At 39.6% G+C, this 16697-nt stretch overlaps 2 protein-coding genes across 9 annotated transcripts in view; one reads left to right on the forward strand and one right to left on the reverse strand.

The window, feature by feature from the left end:
- The window catches only part of mical2a (microtubule associated monooxygenase, calponin and LIM domain containing 2a), a 44115-nt gene extending 34292 nt beyond the window's left edge, over positions 1-9823 (reverse strand). For 2 of the 8 annotated variants that reach the window (XM_051379726.1, XM_051379724.1), the window contains exons 1-2: positions 9533-9823; positions 804-1173 (exon numbers count right to left, since the gene is read on the reverse strand). In XM_051379726.1, the coding sequence (XP_051235686.1) occupies positions 804-1064 (261 nt within the window). In that variant the 5' untranslated portion in view covers positions 1065-1173; positions 9533-9823. The remainder of the gene's footprint in view (positions 1-803; positions 1174-9532) is intronic. The other 6 variants (XM_051379725.1, XM_051379720.1, XM_051379721.1 and 3 more) reach the window with 4 other exon arrangements.
- A 1305-nt stretch (positions 9824-11128) lies between these two features.
- On the forward strand, positions 11129-16654 carry dkk3a (dickkopf WNT signaling pathway inhibitor 3a; the record flags this gene model as incomplete). The annotated part of the gene is made up of 7 exons (XM_051378977.1): positions 11129-11398; positions 11660-11779; positions 11865-11924; positions 12857-12949; positions 13778-13922; positions 14022-14178; positions 14280-16654. Coding segments are annotated over 7 exons (933 nt in total), but the record flags the coding sequence as incomplete, so codon positions are not given.
- Positions 16655-16697: the final 43 nt, after the last annotated feature.

The following is a 16697-nucleotide window of genomic DNA, read 5'->3' on the forward strand; positions in this document are numbered from 1 at the left end:
CTGTTTTTGTGTTATTTTGCTGCAGGGTTAGATGAAGCAGTGCATAAGTGTCAAAGATTTTTTTTGTATTTATGAAATTCTGTGTTTCATTTGATTATATGCACATCTGTTGCTTGTTGTGTGTATGTTTCTTGGCTGTGATTGTATAGCATTTTTACTGTAACTGTTACAATTTTAACATATGGTGGGTACACTGAAGGTTTAACAATGCATTTGTCTATGAGATACTGTTACATGATGTATGTAGTTCTGTACAGCTTTGTAATGCAGCACCTACTGAGAGCAAAAGAGTTAGTGAAAAGCAATGTATATCTCTTTAATTTCCTGTCCTGTATGTTGGCAGCTGTTGCTATGAAAGAGTGAGTGTAGTTGATAGGCTGTATCTTTAAAGGTAGAGGGTAAAGTGATAACCATGACACTTACTTAGTTATGGTATACTATAGTGCATTTTAAAAAGGAGAAAAAACATAGAGCAGATTGATTAAGTCACAAAGGCAGTTCCTAAACCATAAAACATCAACTTTAACGATGTATGAGCTAAGCCCAATGATATTTCAATGTTTTTTTTTTAAAATGTATAAATGCAATGGGGGAAAAAATGGCAAAGTGGGAAATTCGTCTAAAAATGTATAATATATTTTGCCAAAATAACAAAGAAATAAACATCTTTTAATGGGCAAAGCCTGTAAAACAGTTTCTATTGTGTTTCAGTTCACATGCATTGCTCTCTGTCAATTCCTAATCTCCATCTGCATCAGCCTTGGATTAGTAAACTTTTGAACAAAACATATGAATAAATTTACCTTGGTGCCCACACAGGACTGGCCTTTCTTGTACTCCTTATGGGACATCCTCTTGTCTAGCTTACTCCATAGTGCTTTAGCCTTCCAGGTGGTGACCTTCGCCTTCAGACTGCTGTAGAAGGTGCCGTTGTCCGCCGGGTCGAGGTCCAGCTTTCTGCAAAGGACGTTGTAGGCCTGAAGGGCTCCTTTACAGGTCGAGGCCTGGACAAAGTTCTCAAACAGCTTCCCCACATTATCCCTCTCCTCCTCTGTTTCTCCCATCTTCCCCCGCTGCAGTGGATGATTTGGTGTACTGAGACTCCTGCTTACTCCAGCGCTCTCTGCCAGATGTGGCTACACCCTCAGCTTGGCCCGTGCCGTCATGCCCAGTCTGAGAAGGCAAGACACAGTCTGATGTCATCTCATGGCAAAACATCTCACACAGATGGCCTTGAGCAACTGGTTTTTCCATATTCTATCATTAGCTTAATAATATTGGACATGTTTCATTACATTCAATGGTTTATATGATTTAAATGTTGAAATAATTTAAGCTGAGTTGACAACCCAGCTGCATTTTATCTGCTCTATGACTCCAGCTTACATTACCGACTTATCAAGAGGGCGCTCAGTACCAGTCTTCATTTAGAGTCGACATACATTTTGAAACAGTTAACTTAGCTTACATCCACGTTGACGAGATAACATTCCAAGCAGAGACAAGGCAGTGAGATAAAAACTGGAGAGTTAAAATGAAATGAGCCCGTCTGTCGTCGTCAGACAGCCGTAGAGTGTATTTACTACATGTGCTTTATAGAGGCATAACCATTTGAGCCTATAAAAGGAACTGTTTGTGGTTCTAGGTTGGACTTACTGGTTCAACCTAGAACCAAATGTTTCAACAGCTTCAAGGTTCAGTGATAGCCTTACACAGAACAAAACTATTGAAACTTCAACATGAGGTATCCACCATGGACAAATAATCAAAGTTAAACTGTGTTGTTAAAAGATCAGATATTCATTGGGCTTCAGTTTTTGTAGTAGAGTCATGGATTATAGGCAATATTTTTTTATAATATGACGTTCTCCATAATAGAAGAACAAACCTTCTTAATGGTATCAACAACATACACGCTACATCTGTTAAATGCTACATACAATATACATACATATTGACTCACCACTGTTGAGTCTTTACTAACAAACAGCTGAGCTTTCTTGATGACATTTGTACATGTTGCAGTCCTACATAAATAACATTTCTATTGTATATACCATCTCCAACATGAGAAAAAATTGGTTTCTCTGTTACTGCAATTCAAAGAAACACTGTTTATTTCTGTTGAGCACCTTTCATTCCTCTGGTGCAGCACTGACCAATGATGATTTATTTATCTTGTGGTATTTTTCATTCCAGCTGAAAACCAGACAATGTTTTCAGCAGTAAAAAGAAAGGTCTTTGAAACTAATTGTAATTCAAGCCCACACTAACGATTGATTGGCTTGGATTGGGTATGCATGCTTAATAGTCCACCTTCTGCTGAGGTATGTGCATTCAGTATGCTTACATATGGGCCTGCGTGTGAAAAACACAGTTACTAAAACACAAGTTCATATCAGAATAGAACAGGACCGACAGAATTAAAAACAATGTAGTTTTCTTTTTCCTGCAATCAACCATCAAGCATTTTGAAAAATCATGCCAGAAAATCTGTGCCAGAGCTCAACATCAAAGCAAAATGGGGAAATTTTCTGCATTAAGGATGTGTGTGTTCACTTGGGTGGGGACCACAGATTCTGAGTTTTGGGAGAAGTCTGCCTTTGATATTTTAATGTCCTATGGAGCGGGATGGGCTAGGTTAGAGGAGAGGTTGGGCTAGCAAACGCACCCCTACAGTAATCCACCATCAGTAGAGTACGTACTAGCCTGTTGTTTTACCTCACTGATTACGTCACAGGTCAGATATCATTTTATCTGTAGGCGCAGATTTCACCTTTCCACCACATTTAGTCCATTGACTGATGCTACGATGTCCCCAAGACCTGACTGAACTGTTGACTGCAATAACAGCCACTGTCAGACACCGCCCCAGGGTCTCTGTTGGTGACGTGGCTGTGCCATGAAACTGTCCATGAAGAGCTTTAGCCACATGCAAAGTTAGTCACTCAATGACCATTCAGTCCTGGATCACAACGTTGTTTTTGACTGTGATTTGAATGTGGTGACATTTTGAATGTCACTCGCAAAAAGGACCAGCACTTGTTCCTCTGCTAAAATTAGCATATTAATTTGCACGAGATCCTGTTTGGCTGTGTGTTTGCATCCTGTTTTGATGCTGCTGTTTTTGTTTAACATTACAGAGAAAGATTCAGGAAGAGAAAGGAACAGCTAACCAGCCCAAAGAAATACTGTACAGTCTCAGGTGACCCTTAGCTCGCTTAATACAAATTTGTAGCTTCAAAAAGCCCCTGTCCTGTTTGTAGATACTGTGGCCCCCTGAAGCCTTTCACAGCAGACATCCAGCCTCAAACTCGGTGAGCTGACATTCCTTTGCCACGTGGCTACAAGAGCTCTGACCTGCTCCATCAGCATGAGTCCAACACACTGCTAGCCCTCTCACTGGCTCCATCAGCCAAGTAGTCATAGGACCACCTCTATAGTTTTTTGGGGAATTTGCTCTCTGATTGTCAATGAGTGATGAGCGATGACTGAGACTGGCATGATATATGATGCAGGTGCTTTAATCTTTCATGCATGGCAGCAGACTGTGATGGGAAAATTGCTGTGTATTCTACCATGTGGTATGTGGAGTGTTTGGGGCCTACATAATATCTTCTATAAAGCCTCTGTGGAGTTATTTCTTTTGACAGTTGAGTTTAAAGTTAGTTTGTTCGAGATTGTGAGATGTACATTTTTGACAAATAATTACAAAATGGATAACTATCTTACCGAGGCGAACTTCCATTTTCATAACTGCTGATTGTGGCTGTCTTTCCACAAGAACAGCTAATAATAATTTTATGTTGACATCATTTTATTCAAAACTTTGGACCATGTTCAATAATCTCTCGTGCCTCTGGTGGAAAGTTCACATAAAGACATGTTGACTGCACTTATGCTTTCACAATTCAGTCCAAATAAAGTGGTAAGGAAAGGCACCATTATTGGAACCATCTGTTGTACGAGTCTGCGAGGACTAATGAAAAGGTACCACTTACTGTCTTCATAGCCAAGTCAATGCTCAACACTCAAACTACATTGTCTCAGACAGAGTCCCATGACTTCACCATCTCAGTCTGACAGAATGGAAAGTCACTTGTGGGGAGACAGAACAAACCCACAGAACGGCTGTAAAAATACAACTAATGACAGACGAAGCGGAAAGAATACACATGCGCACACACACTAGACATCACAGCTGAATATAATGCTTAAGAGGATCAGAGAGTTTAATGGCGCGCAGGTTTTAAGTGTCCTGTCTGTTTAGAAAATGATCTGATTGAGTGAAACTGCCTGCAGCTAATTGAGAAAATGAAGGACAGTGATTCATTTCTTTATACAATGAGGAATTTATACATTGATATTAGCGGTTTACTAGTTTATTCAAGCACTTCCATCTTCTGATACTTTATATATAATTTTACCATTTTTATATCATTACTTTACTGTACAGTGACACAAAGAGAAAGGACTGTATGATGGATCTGTGATTGAGTGTATATAAGCATTTACATATATATACACACACAATATACATATATACATAATATACATAATATAAAAGCACTGCTGTGTGTCTGAGAGACATAGCAAGCTATCAGTGTCCAGTATGATAGAGGGGGAATTTTAGGAATGTGAAAAATGTACCTGTTACACCTGCACGGTAATAAGAAAGAAAAGTAAAAATATGCACGCTTTTACACACATAGATATATCCAACCACATTCCCATAAAACACACACAGGTTCCATTAAATAGTTCACAGTTTCACTTTTATAGACTAATGTGACTCATAATTTGTAGTCTACAACATGGATGGCCAGACAAGCAACAGCTGAGTGAAGTCTCAAAGGACAAAGCTGGCATAATTTTACATTTCTCATATTGTCAACAAATCCCATACAAAACCAACAATGTGTTACTTTCTAACTTCCTAACCCTCTCTGCGCCACTCAGCCCGCAAGCCACATCCTTTCTCTTTAAGACTGAAATCTTTAAAAATAGGTCAGAAATATATAGTTTCACTTTTTTTTAAAGCTAAATAACGTCCTGAAACAGCTGTGACACGGTGGATTTTAGCAAAAATACTAAAACAGAAGTAAATTGTAAATTTTTAGTAGCACATTAATACACTTACATTAATTTGTCATTTTTATCCCAAAATAATTCATGTACTACATTTACAGTATATGACACCCGAAAAGTGACCATGTGCTTGCCAGAGCTACTTGCATTAGCTGGTCTCATTTAAAACATAAAGTATAGCTCTGACACTGACAAAGCTGTAAAGACACTGAACCAAGTGTCAAACCAGTGACGCAATGTCTTCATTTGTTTCTGCACAGCACATAGCTTCAGGCTATCAGAATACAATAGGAAGCTGACAACACAAGGAAAACAATGGGAGTGCTGGGAAATGCACATACTGTAGTGTAGCCAGCCAGCAACAGTAATTACAAACTGGACTGAAGAAAATCAGGAAGTAACCCTCTGTAGGCCTGATAAGCAGGCAGTGTGCCTCAGAAAACAGTGCACTAATGTGGACTTCAGCCCGCCGGCTCTGCCCTTCACCAGGCCCCAGAGCTCCACAGTATTATCTCAACTCTCTGAAATCTGGCTGCGTGTTCGGGCAGCAGTGCCAAAACAAAAGAAGATCTGTCGTGAGCAAGGTAGAAACACTGGCAGAAGGCGGTAAATGTCAGTCAACTTCAGAGGAGAAAACTGTGAATTTATACAAACAGGAGCAGGCTTGTGAAGCTTCAGGGCTGTCTGGCCCTCGAGGTGTGCTCACCACATGGCTCCTTTGGATGAAGATTTATCTGGACACAGTGATCTTGAACAATTATTCTGACTCTAACTACGCATTCTCATGTGTTACAATGAATTAGTCGGCTGAAGAAAAATGAATAACAAAGAAAACTTACTCACATCTCCATTAGAACATTACAAATTACTGAATATGGGTGCCCGTAATCGTCAAAAATGTAGTAAATATATATATATACCACAAGACAAACTGTAAACTGACTGGCACTGAGGGTCAAAGATCTGGGAGCAACTTTTCATTCATAATATCACAGGGGGGCACAGTGAAGGTTTAAATGACAGCCTAGCAGGAATAGCAGATTCTGTAAGCCAACTATCAGTAAAGCTAGGCTCAAAATAGACAAGCATCATGTTGCATGAGAAAACAGCACATGATCTGAAAAGATATCAACAGGGCAAGAACCTGTAAACAAGAGGAACTGTAAACAAGACAACCTCAGGCACATAAATGTACAAAGTTCAACTCAATGACAATCAAGTGCTCTGTGTTAAACAGGAGCTGGTAGCAACACAGACTAAGGATTCTCACAAAACTACAGGACAATGTTTGGACATCTGGAGCGTTTTTGGTAGTTCACTGAATCATGCTGATGCACTGGGAAAGCGATATGATGCCCTATTTTACATTTCAAAAAGCTCTGAGTGCTGCAGCACTCCCATCCACACTCTTCCTGTGGAGTGCGTCTGGTTTCCTGTCCAGATCAAAGCTCAGAGGAGAGCAGCCTCTGTAAAATTCCACCTCTGTGATTCTAAAGCATGACTAAGATAGGTTTCCATTTGCCAGATGGAACGTGTTAATGACATCCTGTGGTGAATTTACCACAGCAAAGTCTCCTTGTACCTCCTTTGGTGGCTCCATCTTTCAGTGTGCTATTGGTTAAGATGTGATATGTCCCAACATATCTTGCAATATGGCAACAGCTTTTACAAAAGCAGAAATAACGTTGTTTTTTTGATAGAGCAGCAAAGGTTTTGTTTGATTACAGACTAACAGGCCACAGGGAACAACATGCCCCACCTTTCTCTCAAAGTTCCTCTCTCTGTTTTTTGTGGCTGATGCCTGGACGCATCCGTTTTTATGCTGTGGAACAAGGAAGGAAACATATTGCAGAGAGGAAGGAGAAAGTTTATAACACCTCCCTGGCAATATTGAGTACAAGCTTCCATTCACAGTCAGTTCATCGGGCTTCGTGAAATACATTTACATTGTTTTCATCCACAACATGACGTCCCCACATATCGTTATTACTCTGATTTATTAACTGATTCGCTCATTCATTCACTAGGACATTAATTCATTAATATTTCCTTTTAATTGTTTGATCTATATACTTATCTATCTATCTCTTTAAATACAATATTTGTTGCTTCTTAAACTAAAATGTTAAATATGTATATGTGTCACATTTCTTAGTACTGATTATATCTTTACATGTATACAAGAAGCTATAACCGTGCATCTTACAGGTGAATAGTCTTACATATGTCACACAGCTAATGTCAAATGCAGCACAGACTTATAGGAGCAGAGTCTGTAATGATTTGGTGTGTTATCTACAGTCAAGAAGATATGTAAAAGACGAGGTAGTCAACATCCATTTTTAGATTTTTCGTGAGCATCATCCTACTGTAGGCCCCTGTTTGGCTGCATAATTAAGGGGACCTGTGCAGCTTTCTGTAACGCTGTTTTTATCTCCACACACTGTTGTTAAGTTAAACTCCAGTGAAGCTGGTAATTACAAACTTAAAATGAAAGGCTGGCACAAGAATTTGCAGTCGTAAGCGACTAACCCAGCGACAGTCAAAGGACAGTTTGAAAAATGTGGAAGTTTGTATGTAAATGTCAACTGAATTTGTTTGCTGCACTGGGTTTGTTACACCGGTTTCTCTTTGTGTTACACAGGAGACATTAGTTACATTCGTTCACACAGCTGTAATATACAGCCTTGTACACTCGTGATGTTTGTATATTCTCTTAGCTCTAAGGCAACTGTATTTGTTGAAAGGAGAAGAACATGATTCAGAGTTAAACCTGTAATTATGGAGCATGTTCAGAACACATAAGCCTTGCAGCTATTTGGGGAAAAAAACACACTGTTTAGTAAAGCATTCTCAAAAAGTCTACTTATCCTATCGAGCAATACACTGTTTACTGTGACTTCCCTTATATTTTATATTATAGCACATACATGAATTAAAAAAAAGCCTTACTGAGAGGAAAATTCCAGCAAGAGGAGAATAATGTGGTTTGCAGTTGAATGTTTATGCACAAAGAAGGTTGTTGATCTCCATGAGCATAAATCACACTGACCATCAGCGTCTGGGCTAGAGACCAGATACTATATGTATGAACACTGTTTACATGTTAGCACGTTCACTGGCAGAGGCTCTCTGTAATAAAGTTTGGATCTTGATGGAGAAAAGGTATCTTCCACAGCTGTATAGTACACAGGAAATGATTGCTCATACAGCAGTGGGAAGGAGAAATAGCACTGTTTGTATGACTCTACTGACCCTCCTTAAAAATGTTGCTGAAAGAACCATGCATCATCTCACAAGATGAATGAATCATACCAGACTGAGTACTCATGCGGTATGTTGAAACGTGGAAGAGAGAGAAGCAGATTAGCACTGCTGCATAAATTATAAAGCCTCACAGATTAATTATGTAGTATTTTTTTTATGAAAACTTTTTTGAGACCGACTGTTTTTTCCCGCTTCATCTGGAATCCAGTGTTTATCGCAGGTTAAAAGTCTGTGTATTTGATCAGTAGCTGCATATTAACCCCACTAGAAAACATTTACAGGCAGTTTCTGTCACTCACTGAGCTTCATTCCATAACCTGACAGTAGAGCCTGTCAACACCACACCTTTTTTTATTAGTCAGTGTCACTACAACCCCTAAAGACAGGCTTGAGTGCTATTTACAGCCCCGAGCAGGTAGAGTCAGTCCTGAGAAAGGCTGAAAAGCATTAAAAACAACCATGCAGATTCCATTAACTTGTACTGACAGGACCGCTTTTAGTTCATGGTGGCCTTGGTGAGGGATGTATATCCTACATTGATCTGTTTTTACTGTCTTTGAACTTACAGAAAAGCTATGAGTCCAGTTTTGAATGAGTTTGCCTTGAGGCATGTATGAAAAGCAACTACACTGGCACTCAAAATATTTCTATGGCATAATCATTGGCATAACAACAATTGCATGCATGCTGTTCAAGTGGAGATAACCTTTTTTTTTTTTTTTTTGTTATCAGGGAGCAGAGACAAGCCCAGATGTCTGACTGCTCTCTCAGACACAGTTCAATCACCGCTTTCACAATAAAACACGTGTTCATAAACCTCCAAACTCACCAGAAACAATGACACCTCGCCTACAGCCAAATGGCAGAATAACAAATCACAATTATCTCACAATCAACGTAATTGATACTAGTGGCCAGTGTTAGTTTAGAGTTCATACACTGATCCGTGGGCTGCTTGGTGATCGCCTGTGTTTCATTCCCTGTGCTAGAACTTTTAATATAACTTTGTGTGGTTGCCCAGTACAGCCCTTGTTACTTACTAATGGCATTTTTTTCCTTTTATAAAATAAGGAAAACAGCAGCTCTGTCAGGTGTCTCACACTCACACCACTCACTTGTTTGGGAAAGACAAAAAAAACTACATGATGTATAACTAACTAAATAAATAAAACCCTACCTCATATCTCAAGCCAATCCAAACTCTTCCTCCTTCCAGTGTCTCCGGTCAAACACGGTCCTGGACTTTGTGTGTGAGGTGTGTCGGTGCTCAGTCAGCCTGACAAGCAGCAGTTTCTCCTTACAGCTGAGTCCAGTGTTTGAGGGCGGTGCTCTAAAAGTCGGACACATCCCTGAGCAGCTACTGTGGCGGCTGTTTAATCCAGAGGATCCAGACTTTCTCATGCCAAACACATAGTTCACGACTTAACCGACCACCCACGGTCTTCTGATAAGTCTGCGAGTTTCAGCCCCTCAGGAAGAAGCTGCTAATTAAACAACAGATTGGATTTATGGGGTTTAATTCAATATGTGTGGACTGCAAATGTTACAAAACTGGAGCTGGATAATTAAATACTAAAAAATCGAAAAGGTATAAACCTACTTAAATGTACAGATTATGAAGATAGGTATAGCTCAAAAGCAAATGTGAAGAAGGGAACATCATTCTGATACAATACTTTGAGTTGTCAGGTGTTCCTCATTTAGCATGAGACCACCTGGCGCCATACGTCCCCGGACCGCAGTTAGTCAACACATTATATATTTTACAAAGTGTCAGCAGAAAGCGCAGCCTACGCAGCACATGGACAAAAGCACTGAACAAACACTGACAACGTGAACCCACACAGATAGAGTAATTTGGTATCTGGAGTCTGCGTCCATGAAATTCCTATGGAAGCGAATGGCGCCATCTTGTGTCCAGACTATGAAACTACAGGTCTGAAGTATTGGTTGGCCCAAGTTATGAAGCTGTGGGAAACTGCTCTCCTGAACAATGACGAATGGTTTGTGGTTTAATTTGTCAAATGGAGATACATGGAGTTTTATTTTCAACAGCAAACTGTCAGTACAGTTACTGTTTCCTTGCCTGAGAATTGTTCCAATGAAAACTGCTCAAATATGGTTATAAACATCTGACTATCTAAGTTATCATCCATCACTCACAGTGTCGGTCCTCCATCAACAGCTAGCTCAGTTAGCTTAACGTTAGTTATATGAAGCTGAATTTGAATTAGCGTTAGGATAGGACTTGTAGAGGATAAAGTAAGTTGGACAATACTCTTTATATAACATATAATCTGATTTAGGCTAACCTACTGACTACCGACAGGATGGTTGACTTTTTGAAGATTGCTTTTTAATACTAACGTTAGTTTGCTATGCTACTACCACGAAGCCAAAAAAATACTGTTACTATGGTTACCTGATGTAAAAAGGTAAAAATAATTTTAAAAATTAATAACCTTGTATAATTTATTTTAAAAAATGTATGATTTATGTCTGTCCACGTGTGGTTTACTTTTGCAAAAAAAATAACCCAAAAATAATTTTAAAAAAGAAAGGGGGGGAAAAAAGCTACTTGACCGGAACTGTTTGAGGTGTCCTGATCAAGTTCGTCAACACCTACGAGCCATTCAGGAGCGAGTGTTTCGATGGCTGAAACCGGCTAATGTGGGCAAGGTTTCACTTGTTTAGGGGGTGTTAGAAGGGATTAACATGTACGAGGCCATGATGACCCCCCTCACTGACGGAGACTCATCCGCTGTGGTGACGCTGTTTGTGCTCCTCAGCATCCTCGCCACACCCTCCTCACAGCAGCAGCAGCAGCAGCAGGACCAGCAGCATGATGCGAGTCGTCCCGTTAGTTTTGGCTCTCGCAGCAGTCTGCAATGGCATCCTCCCTGAGATAGTGGACTCGGGCATCAGTCACATCCTGGAGGATAATTCCGTCCAGCAGGGACAAACGGAGCTGGACCGCATGTTTGTGGAAGTGGAGCAACTGCCCGAGGATCCGCAGCGAAAGCCCGAGGATGCGTTTCACCAAGTAGGCAGCCAGTTGCACCTCTCAGTCAGCATCTTGGTTTTTTACATGACATGGCGTTATCGACTGCTGGAAACAGTTTTTGGTACAAGTTATTGGCTGGTATTTAGAGGATTTTTTTTAAAAGTAGAAAACACTTCAATTTGTAGATAGATGTAGCTTAGAGGCTGAGGCAGCAGTGGAAGGAGCTAGAATATGGTAGAGACTTCTTAATGCATCTTTTTACCTGAAATCTAGCTCTGATAATGTCTCCAATCCCTCTAGAGGAACAACGAGAGCGTCAGTCTCAGCCCTCATCCCAATAACCTTCCTCCAAGTCATCACAATGAAACTGCTTCTGATAAAGTGATTGACAGTGAATCTGTCCACACCTCAGTAGACCAGGTAGGTTTATTAACAGTCAGCAAAAGTCTCTAAATGTGTTTTCTTTTTGTGAATGAAACTTAACAGATGTTCCACGTTCACACAGGAGACAAACAACATTACCACAGCCATCCAGTCAAGTGACCTGGGGAACAATATTGATCATGTAAGTGCAGCCTTAAATGATACACAGTCCAGTAAGAAAATCAATCTTTAAAATAGAACTCTTGTTTTTCATATGACCTTTGTTTGAATCTCTCAACACGAAAAGGCCTCAAGATTGCATAATGTCTGGTAGAAGCATCACAGCCACTGGCCACTTGCGTAACGTCTAGGAATGAATGAAACAATGTATGTAGGATGTACAGCGTGCATGCATGTCTTCATTTAGCTCTAATCTTTATTTACCTGCACCATGTGTGAATTTAAAGTTGAAAATAAAAGATGCTGACATGCAGCTCAAGTGCATTTATCAAAATGATGACTGTACAAAATTGTTGATAAATAAGTGATGACGTGTGCTTTGTCCTTTTGCTTCTTATAACTGAAACTCACTTTCAGGGTTAAAACATCTAACAGAAGCAGTTCTTATGCAACACCACGACTTTAGAAATATTGTTTTCTGATAACTTCAATTATTTGGCTGAGAGTGTTACAGCACAGTTGATATATTTATCTAAATTATCATGATGTGGATCATCACCTTCGGTATATTGTAAGAAGAGGTCAATAGTTGTTTACATGGTAACTCTGGGAAAAGAGTCTGTCCTAGTTACAAGAGGTAAAAATAAAACTGGAGGAGGCGCCTCTTTCTTCATAAATATGTTACAGGACTTTTTTCCCTACCTATTTAGCTGCAAGCATATGCAAGCTAAAAGCTACATTTATTTAGTTCTTCATTTTGCACTCTGGACAAAACACTGTGACCTGAATGTGTATTAAATCCAGAGTTTCTCTACCATGGGACTTGAATGTGGGGTCACATGATATGCAGATCAGCTCTCTGGTTGCTGGTGCCCTGAGAATGTTTGGACTAATCCATGGAGCTAGAAAAGATTGAAGCACCCTGACGTAATTCTTCCCTTCTCTTCTCTTTAGGGATGTATGACTGATGAGGACTGTGGAAAGGGAAGGTATTGCCTTTATGATATGCACAACGCCAAGTGTCTGCATTGCAAAGCAATCGATATGGTAAGTGAACCCAAGTTACCTTTATATGAGCACCTGCACTGTTTTTGGCTCTTTTTTTATCAGACAGTCACTTTCAAACACACACAGTCACTTCCAGGCAGCTGGGGTTTCACTTCGACTGCATTGCAGTGTGTCCACAAGTGTAATTGGAGTGTGTTGTTTGTGGACACACTGTCCTATGAGCTTCACATGAAACAACAGCAAGTGTCAAGGTTAAATAAGAGCTCTTCTTTTCCTTCTTCTCACTCAAAGGACATTTAGAACAAAAAGAATATTAGTAATGAGAGCCTTCTCTGTAGAGACTCATCCATTGGATTTATTAAAGACTGTTATTACTGCTGGTTCTGTGTCATCACTGGATGAATTAGCCTTGGTGTAGCAGAGTTAAAAGCAACGCAAAAGGATAGAGATACTGGCTGTCTGCCAAACAAGGGTACAGTGTACACTACAGGCATAATAAATACACAGAGGACAGGATCTGTGTCTTGTCAAAAGTGCTGCACTGAAAAACTCTGCATGGAAATAACCAGAACACTCTTTGCTGTATCCCCAAATTAACAATTCATAGAGGGTATTTAGGAATAGGAACGCTATCAGAAACCAGTTGACCCGCTCATCTCATTTATATTTAACCAAAAAAGCATCAGCAGAATCATTAATGTCATTAATGCCCTGGTGAGTTTTAGCCTCTTTGAACTGCATGCGGTGTTCTCATTTTTGTGACATTAGCGTTACACAAAATATCTGGATTAGATGAAAGATGTCTGCTGAAATGTTAGATGCTTGCTGAGATATGTTTTCAATGAAAGACATTTTTTTCTGTTCCAGTCCTGCACTAAGGATGAGGAGTGCTGTGGTGAACAGCTGTGTGTATGGGGTCAGTGCAGTCAAAATGCAACAAAAGGAGAGGCTGGCAGCACTTGTCAATACCAGACTGACTGCAACCCAGACCTCTGCTGCGCGTTCCATAAAGGTACAGTACGAGCACACAGTGCAGTATATGCTGCTCAGCGATTCTTTGCATCCTCTCAGGAAATGTATCTGTGTTGTTGTTTTTTTTGTGTGTGTTCAGCCCTGCTCTTCCCTGTCTGCTCGGCCAAGCCCATTGAGCGCGAGCGCTGCTTTGGTGCCTCCAACCACCTGGTAGAGCTGTTGTCCTGGGACACACAGAACGAGGGACCCACAAAATACTGCCCCTGTGCAGGAGATCTCCACTGCCAGCACCTGGGGTGAGTGCAGCACATTTGATAGCACAGAATGTCTTAAAACTTGAATGATTTTATTCAAATAAATCCAAGATATTAAAGTTTTACATGCATTTATTTGACAGGCGAGGGTCCATGTGCCTCAAAGGAGAAGACTCGAGTGAAGAGGACTTGACAGACACACTATACTCAGAGATAGACTATATAATCTGAATTAATTCATATTGCCTTCTGAACAAATAGACAGTGGTCTCCACCGACACCTGAGGTTTGTTGCAAAGAATCTACTAGTACTAGTAGTATAGCACTTTCTGTTTGCCAGCTCAATCCAACGTGGCAAAAGCATGGAAAATGTATTAAAATATATTTATTTTATTTGCTTTAATTGAGACCTGAGGTTTACAATCAGTGTTTCTGAAACTGTCGATATAAGTCACTAACAGAAGCAGGAAACACTATATCTGCTGTGTTGATACTAAACACTGGTTTCTTGAATATTTGCTCTATATATTGTACTGTAACTAATCCTTATCTAATGCTAATCCCAGCCATACAATTAACACAGTAACTTCTCACCTCACTGTTTAAAATTGTGAGAACAAGATAGAGCAAAGTTAACTCTGAGCCACCCAGTATGCAGTCTCACTGCATTTACTGTGCACTAGGAACAAAAAGAAACCAGATACAATCATTCTCTGTGTACTGTATAAAACAGTGTCACAGAAGCAGGCTATAATAAATGTTTGGAATTGAATAAATTACACATTTATATTCATCTACAGGACGTCAACACTACCATGACATGTCAGCAGAACAGGTGTGTTTCTTCTTAATCTGGTAATGGTTTATGTGAACATGTAAATAGCCAACGACTACAACAATTGCTCATATTGCTTAAGAGCAAATCTAATTCTAGCTGCTTCAATATCCTAAAGTGCACTCTTCCTCATTGTTCCTGAGAAAATATTTGGCAAACCTTGCCGCTTGCTGCTTCCTAGCAATGTCAAGATCCTCATGTTGCTTTGTTCCAAAGAGGTACGGTTTGTTTTTGCCAAAATGACACGACAAGAGGAAACACTGTCCAACATGCCATGTTGTTATTTATTCTGTCTACACTGTTTGTATGGATATGTATTTATTATGTGTTTTTCTCCTCTTTTATATACATACTTAATATGTATTACTTTATTTCAACTGTCCACTGTTCAAGTAGTATCTCATATCCATTATTAACAGACCAGAAAATAACCAATATACGACCAAAACAGTAACTTATTTGACTGCCTTCAGGTTGATTGTGAATTACTATAACCTGTTTTGATACATTTGATGGTTATCTGATGGATGTCAGTGACTTCAGGTCACATTTGTGTCAAGGTCAGTTCAGATCTTTCACAGTTACAGGACAGTAATTGCTGGCCATTGAGACAAATCTTGCAGACAGTCAGCTGAATGGTATAGAGCAAAAAGGGGTCTTAAATTACTACTCTCTATATTGCAAAGTTAGGTGCAAGCTTAAATTGTAATAATGCTCTACGTTTTGGTCCACTGAGCTGAAGTGTAGCACAATGCATACCCCAACTTTATTAGGTACACTTACACAATCTAATGTGAGGCACTGGTGTATTTATGGGTGTTTCTAATATTCTGTACTCAAAGTCACCATTACAAGAATCACAAAGACAGGATTGGTTATAAAGCAACTGGATGGCCTTAGATTGTGCAGGTGTACCTAATAAAATAAATTGTGTCATTTCACCAACAATTATTTTATTTTTATGCTGGTATTTTTTCCTCCATTTCCTACAACTACCCTCCTGTGAACCTTAAATCATAATACGTGTCTCTTGATTGTGTGCATCTTTCACACATTTTAAAAGGCCCTGCACACTGATACAGATGTAATATCTTGGCTGATTAGTCCTCTGGGCAGGTGGCGCTCTAATGGAAATCACCTGTCAGCAACTTCTGTGTACTAATCAAAATGATAATGTGTGAACAAGAGACCATCAGGGGAAAAAATGGGAAGACATTTGGATATCTCACTGTAGAAAAAGCACAGGTTTAAATAATAAAATGATTTATGGATGAATTCCATTTAGCTGCTTCAGTTTCAGGGTCCTGGTATTGTGCATGCTGCTTACTGTCATAGCTTACTGGGACACTTGTATAGAACAAAGCAGTTGTGCTTTTCCTACTGTAACATATCAAAATATCTGCTATGAAAAAGGCCTGTAAACACCTCATATTGCTTGCTTGTGCTCTGTGTCTTTCATGTACAGCAGTGTGTTTACATCAACATCTAGGCTGTAATACTAATGCAAGCAATACCTGATCTATGTGTGAATATAGCAATATACTGGTGCTGGATGTTAACTTGCATACAGCTAAAACTGTCAAATATAAGCTCTGCACTGTTCTTAAGCACTTGAAACCTGACACGCAGCTTGTACAACTCTTGCTTTTAGAAAAATAAAAGTTTTTTTTTTAAAACACATAACTAATTAAAAAGGTGAATATGATGATTTGTGAGTTAATTTAAG

This window comes from Dicentrarchus labrax, unplaced genomic scaffold, assembly GCF_905237075.1.
Source record: "Dicentrarchus labrax unplaced genomic scaffold, dlabrax2021, whole genome shotgun sequence".
Classification (NCBI taxonomy): domain Eukaryota; kingdom Metazoa; phylum Chordata; class Actinopteri; family Moronidae; genus Dicentrarchus; species Dicentrarchus labrax.